Here is a 26,402-nt window from a genome sequence, read left to right on the forward strand (position 1 = left end):
AGACAAGAAAGGAAGCAGCCAAAAAGTTGGAGTTGCCATTGATTAACTTAGCCAGACTGGGGGTCACCAGGAGCTTCATTTGGTACTTAGGGAAGGAGATGCTTGCTACACACTTAGGTGGGGACCACAAGAAATACTTAAATGTCTCTGAAGGTCAGGGCTTAAGGGGGGACTCATTAGCATGCAAATGGTATTCAGTTCCAAGAAACATCCCTGGGGATCCAGGCAGGACACAAATAGTCCCAAGAAATGGACCCCAGTGATCAACATTAAAATGTCAGCTTGGGGCTGGTGAGAGGGCTCAGAGAGGAGAGGTGAGCCTGAGTTCAACCCAGGGAACTGTGTGATGGAAGCACAGAGCCAAGTCCCGTGGGGCATGTTCTGACTACACACCTGTACAGACGTCCACATATGCACAAATAAATTGAAGTGTGGTTTTAAAAAGCCGAGTGGTGTAGAGAGAGGCAGTGAAAGGGTGAGAAGCCATCAAAGGCCGGGACCAGGAGCCCTGGCTGACTCGGTTAGCCCGAATCCCAGAATGTAGTGTTCTCCTCCACCCCTCGCTTCTCTCCCTGAATGGCTTGCTTTTCTGTGTGGTCTTGAACGACAAATGGAAATGGTAAAAAAAAAAAAAAAAAAAAAAAAAAAAGATTTGACTTTGTTGTGAAAAAAATTCCACAACCAAATTTGCATTTTTACACAAATAAGCCAATTCAGCTTGAGTGTGGACAGCATGGTCAGTGGGAGTCTGTGAACAGCTTTATTTTAGGACCGACATCATTAAAAACAGGCCAGTCTGTAAAGCTTACACCCCCTCAGGTGACACAGGACAGATGCCATCTGTGAAAGGTTTCAAATAATGACATGGAACAAATTCCCGTTTAATGTCTTAGAGGTAGATCTTACAAGGCATTTGTAAAATCGGTGCAAACACATTTCCTTATCTATCAAAGACATGACCTATGGAAACCCATGCTTTGAAATCATTTCATTTAGAATGTTTGTGGTAAAGGTAACAAAAAACCATGGTGATTTAAAAAAAGAAAAAAAAAAAAAAAGAAAAGAAAAGCTTCTGTTTGGAGAACTGCGCATTGGGCCCAGCTTGCTCACTGTCTTAGCATATCCTGTCCCAAGACGAGGATGGGGCTTTGATTCACTCTTCCATAACCCTGCATACAAGAGGCATTGTTGCTCACGATTCCTACCAACCCCCATGCTTTTCCCAGCCTCTTGCTGGGCATGAACATCCCTTCCATTCCTTCTGTGGAACCGTGTGCCATCTGCATCATCGTTAGCGGGCTGAGTTTTTCCACCGTAGGCTGTAGTTTCTTCAGACTTCTCTCACAGACTATAAGAAAACTACTTGTCAAAGTGTTGTGAATTTTTATGATGAAGTTTTTGCTGTCAAAATGGGTAACTTAAACTTCTTGGCCATCGCATCCATGTCTTGCAAAACCACTCTTATTTTGACTTCTTTGAGGTGTGCACCAAAGCCTCAGCTCCACTGCTGCTGTGCTGCTAGGGCTGCTGAGGGGTGGACTTACGGAGCCGGCGTGCAGAGCAGGCGGCGCAGGGAGCAGTGTAGGGGAAAGCAGTGCTACAGGCATTTTTGCGAACATCTGCAGACACTGATTTCATTTCCGGTTACTTATTCTAGAGTTCCTCTGTAGGAAAAAACTGAATTATGAAAATGTGCCCTCTCAAAGCAAGAGCTCTACCACCAAGCCCTGTCCTTGGCTTGGTGTGAGGCTTTTTACGGGCATAATAAACTGCCCCTAGTCATCTAAATGCCCTCCGGGTTTTGAGAGGCATTTTAATACACTTATTTTAAAGTCTTCTCAGTTCTTCTAGAGCAGGAAAAAAATAGTGGTGATGCTGGGCAAAGAGAAACGACTCCATCTGAGGCAATCAAGTGCATGATGGCAGAATTAGCCTTGTAGATGAGGATATAAATGCATGCTCATACAGTGCCGTTAGTTGAGCACGTTGAGCAATGTCACTCTTTCTTCGCAGTTCCTTTACTGTTTAAACAATAGCTTGAGTGTTGGTTTAGAAAAAAAATCACCTCCACCAGTTTTCACTGTAGAATATCTTAGGTGACCTCGTTGCCCACCTAAGTTCATTGGACCAATTGTTAGGCGTACTTTTTGGCTGGACCCTATTGATTTTGAATTATCCATGCTCTAACACGAGGTACAAATAATGCTATCTGGTTTCTAACACAAATTAGAATGTGGCTTACATTTAACAAAGAGGGAGGTGAAAGCAGAGAGCACACCACTTGGGCTGAACTTGAAGGACCTCCCGCTGTGCTCTAGCAACCAGGCCAGGGAATCCTGCAGGACCACACAGTTGACATTCCAGTTGAGGTCCGCTGCATCCGGAAGGAACAGCTACAAGCAGAGTAATGAAATGGCTTCCTTGCCTTTTGGATGGACCTGAAGGTCAAGTTAGTTTATTTGCTTTTAATTTAGCTGAAATTATAGGCCAGCTGAAAGATCCCTTTGTTGGGAACAGTTCTTTAAATAGCTGCACAAACCTTTGGTCTCTCTCATTTTCCTCCAACCTCTTCTCCCGTTTGCAGGATTAGGAAAGCACTTGGGAGGGACATTAATCTTGCCAGCGTTGTCAGGAGTGATCAGCGAGTTTTATTAAAAAGCCTGGATTGCCTGAAAGGCCTCCTTGTCTGAGTTTGAATGGAAGGGGCATGGTAAGATCTTGGGGCATGCTGTCGGGACCCCTGCTTGCCCTCTGGACCACGAGCTGACACTCCAGGAGGAAGTGCGGGAACCCTGCTTTGCTGAGCGGATTGTGCCTGTGGGCAGACCTGGCCCTGGCATCATGAACTCTCCAAGCTGTGCCGGGCCCAAGGCCCCACTGTCTTTACTACTCCAGCTGCTTCTGCTGCACCTGGACCCCACCAGCACCTCCTTCATCAGTGTCAACCAGGGCCTGAGGGTGATGAAGGGCAGTTCTGCCTTCCTGTCTGGAGATCACCTGAGGTTTGCCGTCCCTAAAGAGAAGGATGCCTGCAGAGTGGAGGTGGTGATGAATGAGCCAATCACCCAGAGGGTTGGAAAACTCACTCCACAGGTACACATTTCATTTCCATTCAGAAGTGTGTGTGTGTGTGTGTGTGTGTGTGTGTGTGTGTGTGTATACAGTGTAGGAAGGCAGAGGGAACAGGTAAAGTGTCTGTCAAGCCATTGTTACAAGTATGTATCACATTTGAAATTAAGGCATGGCCACAGTATCTTAGTGCTTTTTTTTTTTTTTTCAAAGAGGTGAAACATAGTTTTGGTTAACATTTATTTTATTTCATTTATTTTGTTTCTGGACATGGACATGCTTATGGAGGCTAACCAACAAATTTCAGGAGTTGGTTCTCTCTTTGAATTGTAGGGATTAAACAGGTCATTGGGCTTGGTTGCAAATGCCTTTACCCTCTGAGTTATCTTGCCAGCCTTATTTTTGGATATTCTTGACTGGATTCAGATAATAAACCTGTCACTGACGTGGTTTAACTGAATTATATTAACACATTGCAGGAAGTGAGGGTTAAACCCCTACAGATGTGTGCACACTTTTTCATAACAATGCACAGTTGTCAAGAACCTTTCCGGTGTCTCTGCTCACCGCAGAGAATTTCCATGTCTTACCAGGTGCTTGACCTTACAGAGTGGACATTAATTCTGTCAGAAAAAAAGAGAATGTAGCAGAGAAGGCAACAGAGTCTATGTCAGATTAAGTCCTGACTACAGGGGAGGAGAGACAGGGAAGAAGGAGGGAGGGTGGGACAGGGAAGAGAGATGGGAGGGGTCTGGGGTGGGATATAAAGTGAATAAATAATTTTAAAAAGGGAGAGGGAGTGTAAGAAAATCCCAGGTTTCTTGGTCTTTCATTTTAGGGGAAGGGGAGAGAAAGGGGAGAATGAAGAGGGAAAGAGGAAGATTGAGAGAGATTGAGAAAGAGGCTGATATTGAAAGATTAAAAGAGAGACAGAAAGACAGACTGTAGTGAGGAGTCTCTTGGAGGGCATGCTATGGCCAGCTTTATAGGGTTATTCTGGCCCCAAATTCTCCCACTCATTGCAAGTAAAGTATCTTTAGAGAAGAAAGCAAGCTACTAGGCTGATTTATTAGTTGGTCCTGTTAGTTTGGGCACATTTTAAGGACATACTCAGACCCCAGAATGACAAAGGTAAATCATGCATGATTAAGGTCTCCAAGTCACCTCTGTATCAAATTTTCTCTGATTTTTAAGGCTAAAATCTAGTTATTAAGAAGATATTATGCCACAGAGACAACGAAACACCCAACTAGATTAGAAATTCGTGACTGTTTCAGAACATCTTCTTATCTGGCGTCTGCTGATTATTTGAAAAGGTGTTATCTGGTGCTGAGTGTATGTGTGTGATTCTAGGAGTAAATATGACATAGACAGTGGATTTGCAGCATCACAGGTAGACATGTGACCTTTACATTCTGAAATTTGTTTCTTGGTGGCCCACTGAAACTGTAAGCTTCATTCCTGGTAGACCATGTGCCATAGATGTGTGTATAGAAACACCGTCTCTTCCCAGTTTTTTTTTTTTTTTTTGTAATTTTAAGTTCTAATAATTTTAGCAAAAATAAGATTCCCAGGTAAAGTCTGATTTGAGGAAAATGTACACTTGTTTTAAATCCAGAGTGGTTCAGCTCTTCCCAGGGGTTTATTTATTATGAGTTTTTGAATTAAGTATGGCTAAGTGCGTAAGTGCACATGTTCTCTCTCTCTCTCTCTCTCTCTCTCTCACACACACACACACACATTCACAGCTAAACAAACATTATTCCTTAATAGAGCTTAACAGTAAACTCCGAGCTAGCCTTATTCCTAGCAAGACTATTGTATTAGCAACACCCTGCTGTGAAATGAACAGTTTTGTGGGATTTGCACAGAAATGCTTTGTTTAACAGCTGTTCAATTAGTGTTTTCATTTCATTACTGAAGTTTGTCTTGGAACCAACAGGTTCATTCCCATTGCATATTAGGAAAGCCACTTGCGTGGGTTCATGCTCGTGCCTTCTGTGTCTACAATCTCCTGGATAGCCAATTAGACAGGCCAGTGACAGTGTGCTCTCACATTCCAGGGCAGGACTTCTCCAGCACTCAACACCTGGACCAAAACAAAACGTTTTCTGGGTGGAAAATCACCTTGGTTTAGTGCTGAGCTTGCTGCTTTTGAATCTGAAATACAGCATTAAGAAAACATCTCTAGTTTGAACCACTTCACTGTCATTAAAGTGAGTAATGAGTCAGGAATGTGTGACAATTTAATTATAAATTGTAATTGAAAAGCAGTTGAAGTGGAAAAAAACAAAGCTAGACAGTAATTAGAAAAGGATTTAGCTCTCCTTTGTTTTAGTTGGTAAATTTATGGTCAATCATGGTTGTCGCCTTTTATAAAAGGAAAACATATTAGGAAACACGGAACAGATGTTTCTTTTAACAAAGCAGATTGTCTCTTTATTACCATGGCTATTTGTCAATGATATGGGAAGGGTTTCCCTTTATCCTCTTCCTGGTTGTCAATTCAAAAGAGGACTCGAAACTCATTCTTACTTGTGAGAATGTCTTCCCAGTGTGGATTTTGTCTCTAGAAATGTTTCAGGCCATAAAAGGTGCTAAGCACACCGCAGCAGCTGTGTGTGGACACACAGGATGTTTCTCAGAACTTTGCCACCTCTGTCAGGGCAGGGAGTCTTAAAAACACAGAACAAAAACCCAGAGTCCTAATATAAAATAGTCTTGTGTGTGTGTGTGTGTGTGTGTGTGTGTGTGTGTGATTCTCTATGAGGTGATACGGTTAATTATAACTTTATTGAAGGAGAGTAAATTGTCTTAGATTCTCATCAGCCATTTGCTTTTTTCTGTAACTATCAAAGTTGTCTGCACGTGTGTGAGAAACAACTATAGATCCTGTTTGGTCCTCATCAATGTAGCACTACCCACAACTAGTGTCTCCATCTTTGAACAGAAAGACTTTATTTGAAAAACGAAGGAAGGATAAAACCACACAGAACAATGTTTGTGCGTGGGTAAATGTGCTGTCCAGACACCCAAAAAAGACCTCTCTAATTCTACAAGTTCCTGAAGGGAACTTATATTTTTTTGTGATATTTACAAAACATTATAGTTTAGAGGTGTAATATCCATTCATTTGTTTCTTTGGCCTGTTTGGGTTATTATAATTTAAATATTAACAAAACAAGACACAACTATAAACAAGATGATGAGTGGGCATGGGGGTAGAGAGAAGAGCTTGTTGGTGATAAAAAGATACTTGCACCACGCTACGAATAGAACATAGGCATGCTTGCTGTCCCCCCCTTTCTTCTTGAGGGGGAGTCTTGCTAAACAGCCCAGGCTGGCGTGAACAAGAACCTTGAAAAGAAGCTGTGCCTGCTGAGACTGACTGACTGATTAAAGCCTCAGCGATGTGGAGACTTGGCATGTCGTCTGTCCGGAGACCAAAGAGCTGTTACTTGCCCACCTCTGTGTAGGATCTAGCAATTTGTGACTAACAGAAATCTGTTAACTCAGTGGACTGCTGGCTTCTACCAACCTCAAAGCAACGGCTGTCGTCGGATAACATCTGAGGCTAAACAAACATCAGTCTTTCCCCATCTTGCTAGAACCACCCCTTTGATGTACCATCAACATAGTTTAAACTTACCTTTATTTAATGACTTTTTTTGTTCTGTAAACCTATAATACTCCATGAAACTGTTTCCACATGGGAGCATGGAATTCAAGATAACCTAAATCTGTGTTCCTAGGCCATGATCGTTCAAAATGGCTCCAGAATAAATTATCGCTTACTCCATTTAAGGAGTTTTGTTTTCGTTTGTTTGCTTGCTTGCTTTGCATTGACACTGGCCTTGAATTCACATAGATCTTCCTGCACCAGCTTTCCAAGTACTGGGATTGCAAGCGTGTGTCACCACGACCAGCTAGCACATAGTTGTTCTTCAGGCACTACTATAGAGCTGGGAAATAAAACTTCATGCTGTTTTTCTCATAGACATTTTTTTCTTCACGTGCATTAGGTCTTTGATTGCCATTTCCTTCCCAACGAAGTAAAGTATGTTCACAATGGATGCCCAATTCTTGATGAAGACTCTGTGAAGCTTAGATTATACAGGTAAGTGGATAATAATAATACATTCTTTCCGATTGTTGATTTTATTTTTGCCGGATAGTCACGCTGCATACTCCTTGGGCATTTTCTATGCCTATATGTTACCACGTGGGAGTTGCTAGAATACAGTAAGAGAGTAATCATCAGAAATTAGAGGTCCGAGTGGGTGGTGCAGCAGTTTCAGCCAGTTTTCAGTTCCTTTTGCCTCTTCCTCCTTGGTGCCTTTCTACAGATTGCTAACTTTATTTCGTTCCCCCCTAGTCCTTTGCAGATGTTTCTGTTACTCCGTCCCATTGCTTAACTTTGGTAGTCCAACCCTTTTTGTGGTGAGAATCACAAACACAAGTTCCTTATTAGAATCTGATAGACATTTATTACAAAACTGAGTGAAATCCTCCAGTTTGATTGCCAGCTGCTCAGTTATAGGAAGTGCAAGAGTTTTCCATTTGTAAACATTAAACAATACAAGTGTTTAAAATCAATTATGAAATTAAGCCTAGATTGATCATATAATCCTGTAAAACATTTCCCACCTATATACACAAGAGAAAACCTATACTTATATAAAAGCTTACACAAAATTGTAACCTTAAAGCCTTATTCAGAATAGCTAAAATGCCGAGTGAACCAAACTGATGAGTTGCATAACTGTACAATGGAATATTAGAATATTAGAATAGCAACAGAAACTAATGGAGTCATGAATTAAAACATGGTTCCAAATGAAAACAGCCAGCCACAAAAGAACAAGTATTACGTGGCTCCATTTATATGAAATGTCTTAAGGGGCGTGTCCAGAGGAACAGAAAGTAGATTAATGGTTCCCAGAGGCTGGAGGAGGGGCAACTGGGGAATGACTAAGTTGCAAGCACCAAAAGAAAGTCACAAACAAAATGTTCTCAAATAGTGAAATGGCACCCAGGATTCCCTAGGAAGCTACAGCATCAATATGGAGGGGTGTTTGATCTTTCCAAACTTTAGAGTTAAAACCAAATCAAGGTGAAAGAGCTTGCCAGGGAAGGCTAGGAAAACTGATGTATTATTCTTTTGGCTTCCAGACCTTGTTGGCTTTATAGCGTGTAGGAAGATTGGGAAGGGCTCATGCAGGCCTGCAGTGGAGGTGCTCTCAGGCACTTGGTTTAAGGGCATTTGTAATAGAGCATTCAGAAAGGCTGGAGGCAAGATTCAAGGCTACCCTTGAATCTCCTCTTCAGCTTTTGCCAGGCTATTTGACTTTTCTGTGCCTCATTGGTGAAAGGGGATGGACAATGCCTGTTACAGGTTCTTATGAACTTGTGGTGAAGGCCTTATTAAAACACCTGGACTATATTACAAATGCATCCATTCAGAGTTGTATTGTCAGGGTGCATTCATCATTTATTGCCCTTCTCACTTCTATAGCATGATGCTCCATCTCCAGTCACCTCTGCAGACACTCTAGAACATAATCACTATGGCATTAACAATTACCCATTTAGTTTATATGACAAGTGCTGATCTGAACATCCAAATTGGCATTTCTGAAGGATAAAAGTTCTTGATACTCAATACTTCACTCCTAAATCCAAAGTCAATCCATAAACTATACAGACTTTAAGCTCTTAAATTATTCATGTGCTAGAAGTGGAACTCTGACATCTCAGCAGTCATTAGATTAGAATAGATGATGAATTTGGGAGCAGGGTTTGCGAGAGAGATGGTTAAGGAAGGAAGTAACAAGAAAAAACATTACCACAAAGGTAGAGATGAAGCCATGGGAACAGAAGGAATTGGAATTGAACTCCATCTGAAATAGACATTTTGTGAAGAACAATTTTTGTTGCTATTTTGTTTTGGCTTTGATTTTCTTTGAAATAGGGTCTAGCCTCAAACATGGTCTGTATCCTGGGCTGTCCTCAGACGGTAATAAAACTCATCAAAGAGTTTTATTAAAAAGCCTGGATTGCCTGACAGGCCTCCTTGTTTGAGTCTGAATGGAGGAGATATGGTAAGATATTGGGGAAATACTGTCAGGACCTCCGGTCTCCCTTCCTGGACTTTGAGCTGACACTCTCAGAGGAAGTATGTCAGCTGGGATTAGAGGCATACATCAGCATCTCTACTCACAAGGGGCAACCTGGGCACCAATAAACACTGCCTTTATCCTACTCTTTGTCCAGATTTACCGAAACAGACACCTTCATGGAAACCTTTCTCTTGCGGGTCTTCCTCGTGGAACCTGACTGTAACATCATCCGTCTGAGCGGCAATGCGCTGGAAGTGACTGAATTCTATGGCTTATCCCAAGCCATTGATAAGAACCTGCTCCAGTTTGATTATGATAGGACAGCCAGTCTGGACTGCACCATTAGACTGGACTCAGTGAGGACCCAGCTGCCAGCTCACGGCAGGCTGGTTGTGGTGAACCGTAAGCCAGAGGGGCCTCGTGGAGATCAGCCACACAGCTTTTTCTCTGAGACCCGTATGTACCTCTTAATAGCTAAGGTTACTACAACTGACTAAATGCTCATCTTTCACATTGACAAAGAGCTCTGCTTAACAAATGAATTTTTACCTTGTTGAAAACTGTAAGTTAGGGCTAGTGAGATGGCTCAGTAGGGAAAGGCACAGTCACCAAACCTGAGTTCAACACCTGTAGCCCACATGGTGTAAAAGAGCCTACTCCTCCACATTGTCATCTGACCTCCACGCTCACACTGAAGTTCCGGTTCTTTTGGACACACACACACACACACACACACAGACACACACACACACACACACCAGCAGGATGGTTGAGTTGGTGAGGACACTAGCCTCCAAGCCTGATGGCCTGAATTTGATCATCAAACCTACATGGTAGAGGGGGGAAACTGACTTCCACAAAATAAATAAAATAAAAATACGACTAAAAACATAAAAAAAAAGAAAACAGAAAGAAAATAATGTAGGTTAGTTAAGGCTGTGAATTGGGGGTCAGAATCAGAAATACCTGGAATTGCTGTTTGTATTTTTTCTTTGCTAATTTGGTTATCAGTGGGTTCAAGATGGTAAAGTGAACAGCCATTCCGTAGGGCTGTGTAAAGATGGAGTAGGATACTGTGTGCTTAGCCAAGGGTTGGCCCATTATCATGCTCATGAGTTTCCAGCTATGATTATAGCAACAAACAGCGGTGGGGAGAGCAGTGTATTCTTTCTGAGTATTATTACATTGAATTTTAGACAGAAGGTTACATCTAAAACAATTAAAAATAAATATCAGTCATGTCATTTGTTTTGTTTTTCTTTTTTTTTTAAAAGATTTATTTATTATTTATACAGTATTCTGCCTTCATGTGTGTCTGTAGGCCAGAAGAAGGCATCAGATCACATTGTAGATGGTTATGAGTCACCATATGGTTGCTGGGAATTGAACTCAGGACCTTTGGAAGAACAGCCAGTGCTCTTAACCTCTGAGCCATCTTGCCAGCCCCTTGTTTTGTTTTTCAAGACAGGGTTTCTCCGGGTAACCTTGGCTGTGTTGGACTCACTTTGTAGATCAGGCTGGCCTGGAACTCACAATGATCCGCCTGCCTCTGCCTCCCTGAGTGCTGGGATTGAAGGCGTGTTTCACCAGGCCCAGCAGTCATGCCATTTTGTTGTTGCAGCCCTTGGAGTAAAAAGTAGAACACCCAAACAGCTTTACTTGCAAATGCTCCTTGCAACGAGCCACTGGTCTGGTTCAAGCCTTTGGTTTTTGCTGTGTTATCAATACTGGATCCGCACTGGGACTCCTCTGGGCTATCCTGTTGTTGCCATGTGTCACGGAGGCCCTGCAGCTTTGGTTCTGCAGGACTGGCCCCTTCATGCACTCCAGCAGTTCACAGATGGGGTAGATGCTGGGGTAGGCTAACTCAAGCCCTGGATCTGGGCTTGGGTGGTCGCTATGTTGCCTGCCAGCTCTCTTGTACCATCAGGTCCATCTCTCCTCCCTTTGCCAGGTAAGGGTGGGGCTATCTGGGACAAAAAGGTATACTGTGTAACACACCGTGACACGCTGCAGCTTCCACAGCAAGATTATTATTATCGTTATTGTCATTATTTTCATATTTTGTTTTCTTTTCAAGGGGGAGGTTGCAGGGGCACAGGTGGGTTTGCAGGGACAAGAAGGTTAGTAGGATTGGGGTGCATGATGTAAAATTCACTAAGAATCAGTAAAAATTTTTAAAAAACAGAGTATTTCATATATTATGGAATTGAGGGTCACTGAGCCTTACTCCCCCAGCAGAGGGAAAATAAAGTCGGAAAAGACGGAGGCTTTTAGGGATAACTGTGGGTTCAAAAAGTCAGAACAGGCTGGCCCAAGGGGCCAGAGAGTTAAGAGAGGATTTCCTAAAAAGACCAGCCAGGGGCAGGGATTTCTGTGGTAGGCACTCCACACGAGGCTGTGTAATGTAAATAGACAGACACGGTGCTGGGCTGTGAATGTCCACAGTGGGCCACGGTATCTTTGTCAGGGGTATTCAGATACCACAGAACCCCTCTTTAATTTCCTCAGCCCAACTCTTGGTGGGCAAGGCGTGGGGAGACAACTGGCCACCCAGGTCTTGTTTCTGTGTTTTGTTTTCAGTAAAGGAATTGATGATTTTTCAGAACAATGGCAGTCTAGTCAGTGAATAATCAGAAGAGACATGCATATGTGTCCTGGGGCAGTGAGTGAAGACATGTCTGAGGCAGGAGGATAGGTTTTGAGTTGCTACAATCATTGTGTTCAAGTGGCTGTGCTAATGCAGTGCTGTGCATTCTAGAGCTGGGGCCAGGACTGAAGTGCCCACATGGAAGCTGTGCCCTGGAACTGAAGAAAGTGGCAAGTCTGAAAGTGAGCTGTGAGGAGTTCCTGCTGACGGGGTTTCACTACCAACACCTGCAGCCCCCTTCACCCAACATTGACTATATCCCCATCCAGCTGGATCTCACGGACAGGAGGAGTAAAACCGTATACAAGGTAGAGTTTGGAGTCATGTGTTGGTGTCCTTAGCTGGTTCGTTGTAAGAAAGCAGTTCCGTCGGGGTGCCCGTGCTGCGTCTGTGCAGAAGAGTTCCTGTGCTGTTGAGGGCACGACTTCAGGCTTCTGGGGTGTGCCTCAGAGAACTTCAACCAGCAGCTTAGGCATGTAAAATTAGCATGCCATTTTCATCTTCGTTTCTTCTATAGCTCCACACCAGGAGGAATGGACTGGGGCTATTTCCATGTTAACCTCTTCTACATCCTATGTATACGTGTGTGTGTGTGTGTGTGTGTCTACAAGCATGCGCATGCACGGAAGACTGAACTTGAAACCTCGTGTGTGGTAAGAGTAGATTCAGCCACATACGCACACCCTGGCCCCTCTTCAATATTTCAGTTTATGGGCTGATCCTTTGTAAATACCACTTTTTCTCCTTGACATCAAGGCATATGCTCTGTAAGGCCACATGACAGCTGGGTGTCGTGGCTACAGCTGACTGTATAGTTTGTGCAGTTTCAGACCTTAGAACAGAGGGCTGGCCCACCAAGGGATGAGTTCCCAAAAGCCCAGATCTTTCTGTGTCTTCATTTCCCTTGCCTTCCTCCTTTCATTTTTTTTACTGAAAATATGGCCAAAAGTAGACAAGACATTACAAAATATTTAGCGTGTTTCTCTACTGTTCACATATTCTACAGTTTGTTTGGGAAACCGGGGAAACAGTGGCCCTGGTGATGTAGGTCAGATTTATGCCAAGATGAGATGATCCATGGGACTTTGGGTGGGCCTGCCAGCGTTACCCTGGCCCTCCCGCTAGCAGTTCTAATAAATCCTGTCTAATGGTGAACATCATTACCCAAGGAACGAGATTCCCTAAAGGGTTAAAAATGATGAAACAAGTCCACAGAATTTTATAGTTGAGATCTGGAAATAGGACTTAGAGGGAATCTTGTGTAACTGATCAGCCAAATCAGCTGGGAAGGTTTTCAAATGCCAGGTTTCCCTGTCTGTAGCTAACAGCTCTGGGTGCTGGTACTCAGATTGCCTGAGTTCAGATATATTTTTAACTATTCATCTGATTTTGGACTTTATGTCTCCTTTTCTTCATCTTAAATGAGGCTACTGGAACTTAGCCACCGCCTAAGTAACTGAGGGGATTAAGTGAGACAATCCTTATAAAGTGCTTGCTGTAAAGCTTGGCTCATATTAAATGTGTGCATGTTTTTGCTAGCTTAAATAGCCACCAACAGAAAGAACCTGTGATCATTCAGTTTCGAAAAAATAGTGCAGCCCAGTCTCTTGTTTCAGTCTTGCTATTTACATGTGGTTTTCTTATGGCTGACAGAATCAAAACTAGATTCTACTATACTAACACATCTGGTCTGGTTTGTTTGTCACAAAAACTCCTTTCATCATCAATGACTTCTTACCGCCATTAAAAAAGTTAGATATTCTTCTTTCTGACAATTTGATTTTCCAAATTGTCCCCTCACTGTGTCAAAGCCTTTATTTGTGTTTTTAGGTCAGTTTTATTGTGTGACTGTCCTTTGAAATGAGCCTCTTGATTTTTTTAAGCCTTAACCTACTATGTAGTCATTTTGACAAGTCATACAACATATTCATTTATAAATATGAAGATAGTGTACTCATTGAAGAAAACATTAAAAGCATGAGAATGTGAGAAGAAAATGGAACTGACTTTATTGATAACCATTTTCTTACACAGAGACACACAGCAGGGGGCCGTGTACCACAGAGATCGTTTTGTTGCTTGGCATCAATTTCTCTGTGAAGTCTTATTCTTTGGTTACTTTTTTTATTATTATTTTTATTTATTTTTTTTATTAATTACACTTTATTCATTTTGTATCCCCCCATAAGCCCCTCCCTCCTCCCCTCCCGATCCCACCCTCCCTCCCCTTTCTGCATGCATGCCACTCCCCGAGTCCACTGATAGGGGAGGTTCTCTTCTCCTTTCTGATCTTAGTCTATCAGTTCTCATCAAAAGTGGCTGCATTGTCCTCTACTGTGGCCTGGTAAGGCCGCTCCCCCCTCAGGGGGAGGTGATCAACGAGCAGGCCAATCAGATTATGTCAGAGGCAGTCCCTCTTCCCATTACTATGTAACCCACTTGGACACTGAACTGCCATAGGCTACACCTGTGCAGGGGTTCTAGGTTATCTCCACGAATAGTCCTTGGTTGGAGTATGATTTTCTGGGAAGTTCCCTGTGTTCAAATTATCTTGTTCTGTTGCTCTCCTTGTGGAGTTCCCGTCCCCTCCAGCTCTTACTATTTCCCACTTCTTACATAAAATTCCATTCACTCTTTGGTTACTTTTATGGCTCTGCAAATCATTCTTGCCAAGGAACCAAATGCCCTCTCCCTCATAAGTTTTCTTTCTTCTACATTAATTAATTAATTAATTATTATCGTCCTGGGGGTTGCATGGAGGCTCTCATGTGTGCTGGCCAAGTGCTCTCTCCACTGAGCAACACTGATTGCTGAAAGCCTGAAGCCTGAAATCCCAGGCTGATTTCTTCTATGCCTTTAAAGGCCATTCTCTTTATCTTCGTCTTTGTAACACCCAAGGTTAAATTCTATTGCACAGAGAAGTGCAGGAAATAGTTTTTCTTCATATGGTCAAAATTTACAGAGCTATTTGTTAAAAATTATGCACTTGTTTCTCATGGATTGTGGGGAATCCTTCTGTTGTATAAAAAGACCAATAGGCTAACTTTTTGTTCTCTAGCTTCCTCTGCTTCTTGCTTTGTCGGTACCACACCTCTCTAAATCAGCTTCGTGACCTGACTCCTGACAGTGAAGGCCTGGCACCTCTCGTCCTTACAATTTTCTTGGCCATTCTTGCCATTCCATATAAATAACTATTCCATATAACTAAATAGGTGATTTTTAAAGCCTAAAAGCTGTTTAGAACCAAATTCTAGATTAAAACTGAAAATTCTTTGAGGAGGAATTGGTGTGTCAGCACTTTGCCACTCTCGGTCTTCTCATTCATAGCGAACACCTCTCTCCTCTCTTGGTAAATGTCATTTCATGTGTCTACACAAAGAAAAGACAGTTACTAAATCCAGTCCCTACAAGTTCTTGTGAAACTACCGAAAACAGAATGGTGTCTTTTCATTGGTTATTGATGATAAATAGGAAAACAACTTTTTGGTATAATTTTCTTTTATCTGGCTTCTTTCCTAAATTCAATTATTTTAAGAAATTTTCAATTCTTTGGGCTTCAAAGGACCATAATTATATCTTTACTAATGATGATAATTTGGGCCTTTCTTTTTCTGTAATTATTCCTTTCACTTCTGCTCTCTTCCACACTGGTTTGACCAGAACAATACTAAATATAATGTTGCTTACAGGCATTTTTTGTCTTGGGTATGCTCTCTATTTCAGCTGTACGCATTGTCCTTTTCAATGCTTCCTGCCTTGATTCCATCTATTTGAAATGAATGTGGCCACTCTGTTCTTTTTTCACATCACGAACTTGGGTTAGACGCTTACTTTCAATCTTTCTATGAATTTCAAGTGTCTTTTCTATGAGGTCCCTACACCTAGACATTTTCTTCAAAATTTTAGGTATTTTTCTTGATTAAGGAAATATAAACTCTATTATGGTGATAATAGATACACGTGGATTTTTTCATCATCTTATCCATGTATACTTGTCAGTTAAAAAGAAAATGTCTGCCTAGCATGTGTAAAGCCTTGGATTTGATTCTCAGTAACACACACACACACTCACACCTTCACACACTCAGACACATACTCATATACACACCTGTCTTATAGACTACAGTATATTTCATGACTTTATTTTTAGATATTCAAAGGTCCTTTCCTCTACTTTATGCTTTATTTAAAATTAAAAAGTATCCCACAGGCTGGGAATATCCACTTAGTGCTTTTCTAGCGTGCACAAGGTTTGCACCACAAAAGAGCAAGCAACCTATATTAATATTACTTAACCTATGTTAATATTATGCAGGGGCCTCTTTTGAGTCTTTCCTATGCTTGATGAAGAGTGATCCAATCTATCTTTTCTTCTGGCAGTTCCAAGGCTCTACTAACACTATTGGCAATTTCATTTCTAACATAAGGCTGTTGTGTCCTATTATTTCTTACATCATCTATCTTTTAAGTAAGACAGAACTATTGGTGTTTGTATCCCCCCTGCCTGCTCTTTTGACATTTCAAAGAATACATTTACTTAGGTTTAGCTCTACACTTACTTGGTCTCATTATTCAGGCCCAGCCTTTACCACACTTACCTTTATTGTTCCTTTCCAGTGACACTTCAGGGACAGTCACTTTTGTCCTGGGGGTACCGCAGACTGTCTCTCTTCCTTGTCAGTATGCTGTAGGGGCAAAGAGGGCTGTCTCCTCTAATTCTCTTTTTTTTAAAATTAATTTTCTTATTAATTACAGTTTATTCACTTTGTATCCCAACTGTAGCCCCCTCCCTCATCCCTTCCCAACCATATCCTCCCTCCTTCTTCTCCACCCATGCCCCTCCCCCAGTACACTGATAGGAGAGGTCCTCCTCCTTCCATCTGACTCTAGCCTATCAGGTCTCATCAGGACTGGCTGCATTGTCTTCCTCTGTGCCCTGGTAAGACTGCTCCCTGATCAGGGGGAGGTGATCAAAGAGCCAGCCACTGAGTTCATGTCAGAGACAGTCCCTGTTCCCTTTACTAGGGAAACCACTAGAACACTGAGCTGCCATGGGCTACATCTGTGCAGGAGTTCTAGGTTATTACCATGTATGGCCCTTGGTTGATATATCAGTCTCAGAAAAGATCCCTGGGCCCAGATTTTTTTTCCTCTCCTTGTGGAGCTCCTGTCCCCTCCAGGTCTTTCTATCTACCCCTTCTTTCAAAAGATTTTCTGCACTCTGCCCAAAGTTTGGCTATGAGTCTCAACATCTGCTTTGATACCCTGCAGGGTAGAGTCTTTCAGAGACCATCTATGGTAGGCTCCTGTCCTGTTTCCTGTTTTCTTCCTCTTCCAATGTCTGTCCTGTTTGCCTTTCTGAATAAGGATTGGTCATCTTACCCAGAGTCCTCCTTCTTGCTTAGCTTCTTTAGGTGTACAGATTTTAGTATTATTGTCCTATATTATATGTCTAATATCCACTTATAAGTGAGTATATACCCTGTGTGTCTTTCTGCTTCTGGGATACCTCACTCAGGATGATCTTTTCTAGTTCCCACTATTTGCATGCAAGTTTCTGATTCTCTTTTGAGTATCTCTTCTTCCAGACGTCGCTGGCTACTTGCGGAACCTTTGGCTGGTGCTTGGGCTGGAACATTGAGAGGAAAGAGTACTGGGAAGAAAGGTCTTACTTGCTCAGGAACTGATAGATTATGATTCCATGCTCTCTGAGCTTGGCAGATATTTCAAGCTGCTTTCTTGTCTCGGGGACAACTTCCTGATCTCTCTGGGAATCTCTGTCTCAGAGCCTCTCCCTCTGTCTTAGAAGGGATGAAGGGTTCACTCCCATCTAGCCTGAGCTACCACCTGCAATTTTTCTGCAGTCAGTAGACTATGATTTATTTCTCCAGTTTAATGCTGCTAGACTTTTGGCCTCTGAAGGATGGTCCCCATAATTCAGGATCCAGGATGGCCCCAAAGCAGTCCTCTGCCCCATATGGCATGGGAGCAGTCACATGTCATTTACTGATATACAAAAGGACAGGTTGAATCTAAACAAGATCTCTAGCTCTTAAGTCTCAGGGTCTTCCCACTTATGAATGGAAATTCTGGACCCCCCAAGGATTAAATGAGGATTAGCCAGCATTATTCTGATTCTTGTAATTTAGCGTTCTTGAAGGTGGGCTCTGAAGCAGTCCTCTGCATGCTCTACCTGGAGGACTCTACAAGAGCATTCTCTCTTGATACCTGAGATAAGAGACATGGTATTACACCAGCCTCAGCCTTCGTGGGTTCGGAGGGCTTGGCTGGGACTCAGCACAGCACCCTTCTTTCCAGATAAATCTTCTCTCATCTCTCTTGAGATTTTCATATTCCTCTAGTGAACGAGAGTATTCCAGAGTCTGGAACCAACAGACTCACATACATTTTGACTACAGCATCTTTCTTACTCTTGAGATCTGATGTCTCTTATTTATCTATTTATTTATTCTTAAATTTTTTTCCTCATTAAACTTGTTTTAATGGGTCTCAAAATTCTGTGATAGATTTCTGGTCAAGTTTTTTCATTAAAAAGTACTGATTTTGAGAACTAAAAACTATGTGCATTTTTATGAATGTATTCATTGTTGTGAACTTCAGGATAAGTTCACTCTTTCAGCTAAGATAAAGTGAAGAAGAACTTGAACATCCTTTCCCTACCCCGGAGTTTAGGCGTGTGGGACAAATGTGACTTGGATCATTGAACCTGCTTCTCTCAACAGTGGGTCATGTCAGTCCCATAACAGAAGGGTTTCCTGCTCTCAGGCTTCCTCTTGCTCGTGCCCCTAACAGACACCTCGGACGCCATGATGCCCTTCTGTGAGTGCAGAAAGTCTCTCACTGTGGCACCCTCATTGGGGAGGATGAATTTCTAGTTTGAGGGGTCTCTTGTTGTTTCCTTGTTCCGTTAGGCAAATGGATAGTCCTCCTTCAGTTGCATAAGTACACATGAAGGCATGAAGACCCTTCTTCCCCAGCTTTCCCTGCCCTCTTTGAAACCACATGGCCCAAGGAGATTAGTGGTGTCTGTGCCAGGTACCTGGTGCTCTACTGTCACAGTTTCATTTAATACATAGGCTTCTAGTGTTTTCACTTGTAGGTGATAGGAGCATGGGATTTAGGAATTACGAACCTGTCTAACATCATACAAATAACAAATACTGAAGAGACTATCACAGGGCTGGAGAGACAGTTCAGGAGTTAAGAACAACCACTGTTCTTGCAGAGAACCTGGATTTGGTTCCCAGCACTCACACTGTGGCTCAAACCAACCTATACCTCCAGCTCCAGGGGACCCAATATCCTTTTCTGACCGCCGTGGGATCTGACATGAAAGTGATGCATATACTCATACATACACATTCACACTCTAAAATAAATATATAATTTTTAAAGATATAATCACACACATAGTTCTTTCTGATATCAAAGTGGGGTCTCCATTCCGAACCTTTTGTGTGCATTGGAGTCCCTGGGGAGCTCTAAAGTGTCAACTTTCTAATTTTCTCCTTGGAATAATTAAGCAAACATCTGAAAATAGTTTCTGGTGGTCAAGCAGGTGATCCTAACATGTAGCTGGTGCTCCCAGCTGGGGCATCCTCTGGTCTGCAGCTTCAGTGCGTATCATGACACGAGCCACACACAGCACATCTTCATATCATTCTTTCCTTTTTATTTTCTTTCTCCTTCAAAAGTCAGAGAGTGCGTGGTTGCCAGTTTATATCAGAGCTGGCATTCCTAACCAGCCCCCAAGGGCTGCGTTCATGGCCATGTTTGTTCTGGAGGTGGACCAGTTCATACTGACCCCCCTGACAACTTCGGTTCTGGACTGTGAGGAGGATGAGACACCAAAACCCTTACTGGTGTTCAACGTCACTAAGGCCCCACTCCAGGGCTATGTGACCCACCTGCTGGATCATACCAGACCCATCTCTTCATTCACCTGGGAGGATCTCAGTGGCATGCAAGTCGCCTACCAGCCACCAAATGGCAGCTATCCTGAGAGAAGACATTACAAGGTGAGAAGGAGGGGAGGAAGAGCGCCCAGCCTGGTGGATTTCAAATACGTATTTGAAAGTCTGCTTCCATTAGCCCTTGGGGCCTGCTAGTATACTCAGTTTCTCAGAGGGGACTTGAATTCTATAAGTCACAGTTCGATATAGTTCAGAGTTGCCTGAAGAGACACTGGTGCAGCATCGTCAGTTCCAGTCCATGGCTGCCATGTTGAAATCTAGGCAGAATGCGTCTGGCTGTAGCTCTCAGTTGTCCAGAGAAATCAGAAGACCACATTGGGATTATATTCCTGATGGGCATGTGGAGGGTGGAGGCAGGGGACTGCTGGCTCCTAAGCCTAGCTACAGGTTCAGAAAGAGAGCCTGTCCCGAATAAGGCAGATAGACAGGATACAAAACATCCATCCTCTGATAGGCCTCTTCCTCTGGCCTTGTGCACACTCAGACTTATGCCTCTTAAATGTAAGTATTCTACATATACCACATTCTTACATACATACAAAAATATATATTTGTTATATAAAATGTTTGTTATATAAAAATAACCAACAAATAATAACATTAAAGTGCATGTTTCAAAATAGCTAGTAGAAAGGATTTGTATGTTCTTTACATAGGGAAATAATACATATAAGAGATGACAGTATAGATATGCCGATTATCCTGATCTGATTGGGGTACAATGTGTAGGCATATATGACTGCGTGAGGTACTATACCCTAAAAACATGTACAATCATGATCAATTAAGTATTTAAAAACAACCAAACACAGTACCTAGAAATGACATGAGTGACCTAAGAAAAATGTTACTTCCCATAATAAAATAGCATCCTTTTCACATGAATGTTTTAGTGAAATAGTTCATAATAGCCCCTCACTAAAAACAGCAAAATTTTCTGTTAAGTGAGGTATCTAGAGAGGACAACAGACGTGGAGCAGATATGGACACTCGGGTGCACTGGGTTGCAAGGAGAAAGCATAGTAACGGGCATGAAGACCTTTGGTGTAATGGAAAAGCAGTGACACTCACATAGCAGATGGTTGTACAGCTCGGTAAATTTATGTGTACTTAAAAGGGGTGATTTATATAATATCATTTATCTCAATTGGTTGTAAAATTAATTTTAAAAATAGAATTAAATTTAAAAGAGAGTAGCAACACTAAACCTGAACCCATTATTGCTTCATGAGTGTGTGTGTGTGTGTGTGTGTGTGTGTGTGTTATGTATGTGTATGATGGAACTTTAAGCCTAAATTTGTCTGTGGGGCTCATGCAAATTTGTTTGATTCCAGATGGAGCTGGAGGCCTATGACTTCTTCTTTGAGAAGAGTGCCCCCATCACAGTCCACATCTCCATCAGAACAGCAGACACGAATGCTCCCCGGGTGTCATGGAATACAGGTGTGGATGTAGTCCTGAGGAAAACACAAGGAGGTGGATGGGTCAAGAAAAATCCTTTTATTCCATTTCATCCACGAGGTATTAGAAACCAAGGCAGAACAAGAACAGCAGTTATCTCTGTTCTGGTTTTTCCTAGTAGCTGGTGAGAAATTGAAATCCAGCATCCTTGAATCCTCGGGTTATATTTCTGCTTTGGGAGAGAGACTATAATAGTAGCCCCTTACAAATGAACGGAGAAATTAAGTGGCTGCTTTATTTGACTGAGTGTAGAAGATGCATCCAACTCAGATTTTTGCAGAGGGGTATGAGCAAGGTGCAGCCTGGAATCCATTGTCCTATTTTTTTGTTGAGTTGCATTAACCAAAATAAGGAAATAAGAGGTTAAGCTAAGCAGCTTAAAAAAGAAAAGAAAGAAAAAGAGAAGAGAAAGTCATTACACTGCCACTCAATTCCAAGTAACCTGGGAATGTGATTTAGATCAGATGCAAATGTAGAATGCAAATGGCCCTTTTCTTTTTCAGTAATATCATCAATGATATCCAAAACAGGCTTTCAAGTAGTGCTGTGGGTTGTGTTAAGAAGAACATATTCATGGCTGATCCCGAATCTCAGCTTAGGCTTATAATACTGGATTTTTGAGGGATAATGAGAGCAATGAAGGAACTGGTCAATGAAAGTTGAGTATCAGGGCTACTGTGTTCTTGTGAGAAGGTGGAATCATCTCTATGATACACGATCCTCAGATGCATCAGGAAGTAGCAGGCATTACAATCCTTTTAAAAATGAGTTTTTACTTATTATGAACTTGGTATCTGTTTTTATTGAAAAGTTAGAGAATATATTAGATGGAAGAATAACTATTCATTTTCTACTATAGATAATATAGTTATAAATGCTGTCAGCATTTCAATGTGCTGATTGACTTAGAGTCTTCTTGGATGCTCCCCTGATGTATCCCAGGATGACTTGTGTGTGTACACATGTCCCAGCACCACCCCAAGAACCCTGGAGGCTTCTCAGCAGCCATGAAGAACAGTTACATCTCTTATGTCCGTTCTCCCTGGCCGCATCCCTTCCTTTTTAGCTCTCCTTTCATCTCTTTCTCTCCTTTCCTCCCTCTTTTCACTTCTTCCTTTCTATTTTTTTTTTTTTTTACAGTCATAGACGTCTTAGCTCAATTTCTCCAGGAAATAGACCCTGAGTTAGATCATGTGTTGACCGTATGCTGACAAGGAAGAGCAAGCATTTTGTGTCTCTGTAACAAATACCCAAGACAACCAACTTATAAAGAGTATAGGTTAGCACAGTTCTAGAAAGTCCAGTCCATAGTTAGTTGGCCCTGTCACTCTGGAGCCATGGTGAAACAGCACATCATGGCAGGAGCTTGTGGGGAAGCAAAGCTGCTCACCTCACGGCCAAGAAGCAACAACGTAGAGGGAAAGGAAGTGGCTGAATTCCACATCACCTCCAAGGGCATGCTCACGGTGACTTAAACATCTGCCCCCAAGCCTCTTATAAACACTCTCTCAAGACCAAAGTTGCACACCTTTTGATGATGATTCACAGTCCAAGCCACCGCAGGAGACATGGCTGAGCTGCTCACAAATTTCCAGTATGATGTATGGATCACTCTGTTGTTCTGGTGTCTCTATGAAGCAGATGCAGCTATTTGCATCTGCAAATAGTTTGAGGCAGATGAGAAAAGTGTGAGCTGTTTGTCGATTATCAGTTCTACTGAGAGATAAGAATGTTTGATGGTGATACATGGCTTCAGAGTTTGTATTTTCCTATTACCAGTGAGTGAAAGTTGATGGACTTCCTCTGGCATATTGAGTATGAGGAGAGTCTATTTCATTCCTTTAGTTGCATAAGTTAATCTCCAACTAGAGTTTAAATGAATGTACTTTTATTTTGCAGAGTGCCAGCACTCTACATTTAACATCTATAAACACGGCCAGGTACAGTGGCTCTGTATAAGGGTATTGAAGTACTATATATGTATGCTCTCAGAAGTCATATGTAAAACCCCTTCTGACTGTCGTCCACCTAAACCTAAGGTTTAATCTTTGACAAGTTCCCCATGGACTCATTAAACCAAGGATCACTGTGAGCCTGATTTTGGCTCTTTCCTTCAGTTTTTAGTTTCGGGCATCATCATGGTTCTTAAGAATGCATCTTAAGGAATCCATTGTCACATTGAAATTAGAGCAAGGTTCCCTAAAAACACAAGTGGTATTCAAGTTTCACGAAAAGCATTTGAAGATACAACCTTCAGATAGGTTCATAAGTGAAAACTCATTAACCTTAAACAGATGTGTTGGATGTACAGAATTGTGTAGGACGTGTTTCTGTATTTTCTTATAGGTTTGAATCTCCTGGAGGGGCAGTCTCGGCCCATCACTTGGGAACAGTTTCAGATTGTTGACAATGATGACATTGGTGCTGTGAAGTTGGTCACCATTGGTGGGCTGCAGCATGGAAGGCTCACAGTAAGAGGTGAATGATCTACCCATTCAACTCAAAACTGAACCTAGGGACTATTTTCTTCAAAACCAAATCACGGGACTAGAGAGGTAACTCAGCTGGTAATACACTTACTGTGCAAGTGTGAACAACTGAGCTCACTCCCCAGATCTGCATAAAAGTTTCATGTGGCGGGCTGTGCTTTTAATCCCAGCACTGGGGCTTCCTAGTCAACCAGCTTAGCCAAATCCATGAGCTCCAGATTTCAATGACAGACAAATAGAAGTGGCTGAAGAGATGGCTCAGTGGTTAAGAGCATTGGCTGCTCTTGAGGAGGACCAGGTTTGATTCCCAGCACCCATACAGTGGCTCTTACTGCCTGTAATTCCTGCTAGAGGGTTCTGATGCCCATTACCGACTGCTACAGGGGCAAGACACACTTGTAGTGAACAGATATGCACACAGCAAAAACATTCAAACAATAAAAATAAAGACATAAAATCAAAACAACCACAAAAACAAGATGGAAGAGGTTAGAGAGGTGGCTCAGTGGTTATAAGCAGTGGTGCTCTTCCAAGAGGTCTGGTTTCAATTATCACCATCCACTTGGAAGCCCAGAGCCATCCTTAACTTCAGCTTCAGGGGCTGCTAGCTCCCTCTTCCACAGGCACCAGACATGTACATACATGCAAGCAAAACACTCATCTACATAACATTAAAGAAAATCTTTTTTTTAAAAAAAGATGGAAGGCTCCTGAGAAATGACAGTTGGGATTGACCTCAGGCATGTGCACTCCCAGACACCAAGTGGGAGGATGCTCACCCACATAATCACACATACACACATGAATACATGCAAACTCACACACTTGCTCAGGCACATACACATGCAGGCAGGCCATATTTAACAGGATATTTATATTACTTCTTGGATGACTTTCCAACTGAAATGATCATAGCGGGAAGATGTGGAGATGTGAAATTCAACTTCGTGCCGAATGCCCACATCACTTGGGAACTGTGTTTTATGTTTGGCTCATTACTCACACTTCAGGTTTGCACAATATTGTCCCCAGTTAGAAGGCAAAATATTTCTCTGTTTCAAAAATAACATACTGGGAAACAGGAGGGGAAAAAAAAAACCCTTTTAAAATGCCTCAATAACAATGATGTTATTGATGTTATTAGTTGCCATAGTTTAAAAAGACATCCATTTATAAACAAAAGGATGATAAATAAGAAGGTAATAGTCCTCATAAGGACAGTGATCATGTCATGGTCAAAGTTTGTTCCTTTAATGCGCCAAGAATATTTAACTCAGTTATCTTCTTAGTTCGCTTAACTATAAAGAAAAGTGAAAACTTTTGCTTATCGTCATTTGTAATTGGGGAATTCAGAACTAAAAAGATAACAAATTACGGTAAGTTCTGCCTGATGCCAAGACAATGGGAGACAGTTTAAACCTGGGTGTGGCCAGTTAGGACCACGGTCTAATCAAGAGCCTTGCTCTTCCAGTGCCTTCATAATCAGTGTTACTTTCTTTGTGCCTTTGCGCTGGGAAAAGATAGAAGGGACAAAAAAGAAGTCACACCATCTAAGTCTGCAGTCCTTAACAAGTTTTTTTTAGAAGCAACTACTTGCATTTCTGTTGTAATAGTCTGTGCAGAAAATGAAACTGTAGCGCGGAAGTGGAAATTGGGATGGTAGCCCATGACAGCGGTGCCCTGAAGTCAGAGAAGGGAGAAAATAGTACTAACAGTTACTAACCCTTATCCCTGTGTCAGAGACTAGGCCAACCATTCTATATGCTTTATTTCATTTCCTTTGTCTCACCTTTATGAAGTAAGGTGTTACTAATGCTCTTATTTTACAAGTGGACAGCCTGCAATTTTAAAGACTCCTCTTGATTAAGGCTACACACTTAGGAAGTAACTAATGTGATTTTTACTTCTGCTTGACATTAAGCCTCTAACTCTGGTTCTCAAACTATTTAGCATGCACTCATCCTCTGGGTGGGGCTTAGTAGGTTGTTGAGTCCAATATCCAGAATTTCAGATTACGTAGGCTCAGGGCAGAGGCCAGGAAATTCCATTTGTAATTGTCTCCCATTTGGTGCTGATGCTGCTGGTTGGAAAGGCAGCTTCCCTAGCTTGCTGCCGTGTCGTGACAGTGACCTGAGAGTTAGCTCAGACTTGTCAGAGGCTTACTGTTGTTCAAGTCCTCTCACGATGCCACAGCATATCTGCACCCATATATGTATTTGTATCTACTTATACTTGGCAGGACTTGCCAGAGCGACAAAAACAACAGGATGCACACAAATATATAAGGGTGATTTATTATGGGGACTGTATGTGTGGGTGTGTTTATCTATAGAGACTAGGAAGCCTCATGATATGTTTCTGAAAAGAATTATTTTCTTTATGTCTAGAAAAGTCCATCTAGTGATTTATTCCTAGGCCAAGTCTTTAGAACTCAGGTAACTGATGGCATAATTCTTGGTCCAGTTCAAGGTCAAAGTCCTGAGAAACAAGGTGGGGAGACCGTCAGAGACGTACAAGTCTGAGAGCCCAAAGGCCCACAAATTTTTGGAGTGAGAAGATGCTCAGTGAGAGATAGAGATAAAGATAGATAGATAGATAGATAGATAGATAGATAGATAGA

At 42.1% G+C, this 26,402-nt stretch overlaps 1 protein-coding gene across 1 annotated transcript in view; it reads left to right on the top strand.

Annotated features, from left to right (window-relative positions):
• Positions 1-2,841: 2,841 nt before the first annotated feature.
• The window catches only part of Frem1 (FRAS1 related extracellular matrix 1), a 124,877-nt gene continuing 101,316 nt past the window's right edge, over positions 2,842-26,402 (top strand). The window contains exons 1-7 of the mRNA XM_055629458.1: positions 2,842-3,093; positions 7,092-7,186; positions 9,343-9,644; positions 11,950-12,146; positions 19,554-19,877; positions 21,167-21,275; positions 23,640-23,771. Coding sequence (XP_055485433.1) covers positions 2,842-3,093; positions 7,092-7,186; positions 9,343-9,644; positions 11,950-12,146; positions 19,554-19,877; positions 21,167-21,275; positions 23,640-23,771 — 1,411 coding nt within the window. The remainder of the gene's footprint in view (positions 3,094-7,091; positions 7,187-9,342; positions 9,645-11,949; positions 12,147-19,553; positions 19,878-21,166; positions 21,276-23,639; positions 23,772-26,402) is intronic.

The sequence above is a fragment of the Psammomys obesus genome, unplaced genomic scaffold, assembly GCF_907164565.1.
Source record: "Psammomys obesus unplaced genomic scaffold, mPsaObe1.curated_primary_1811, whole genome shotgun sequence".
NCBI lineage: Eukaryota > Metazoa > Chordata > Mammalia > Rodentia > Muridae > Psammomys > Psammomys obesus.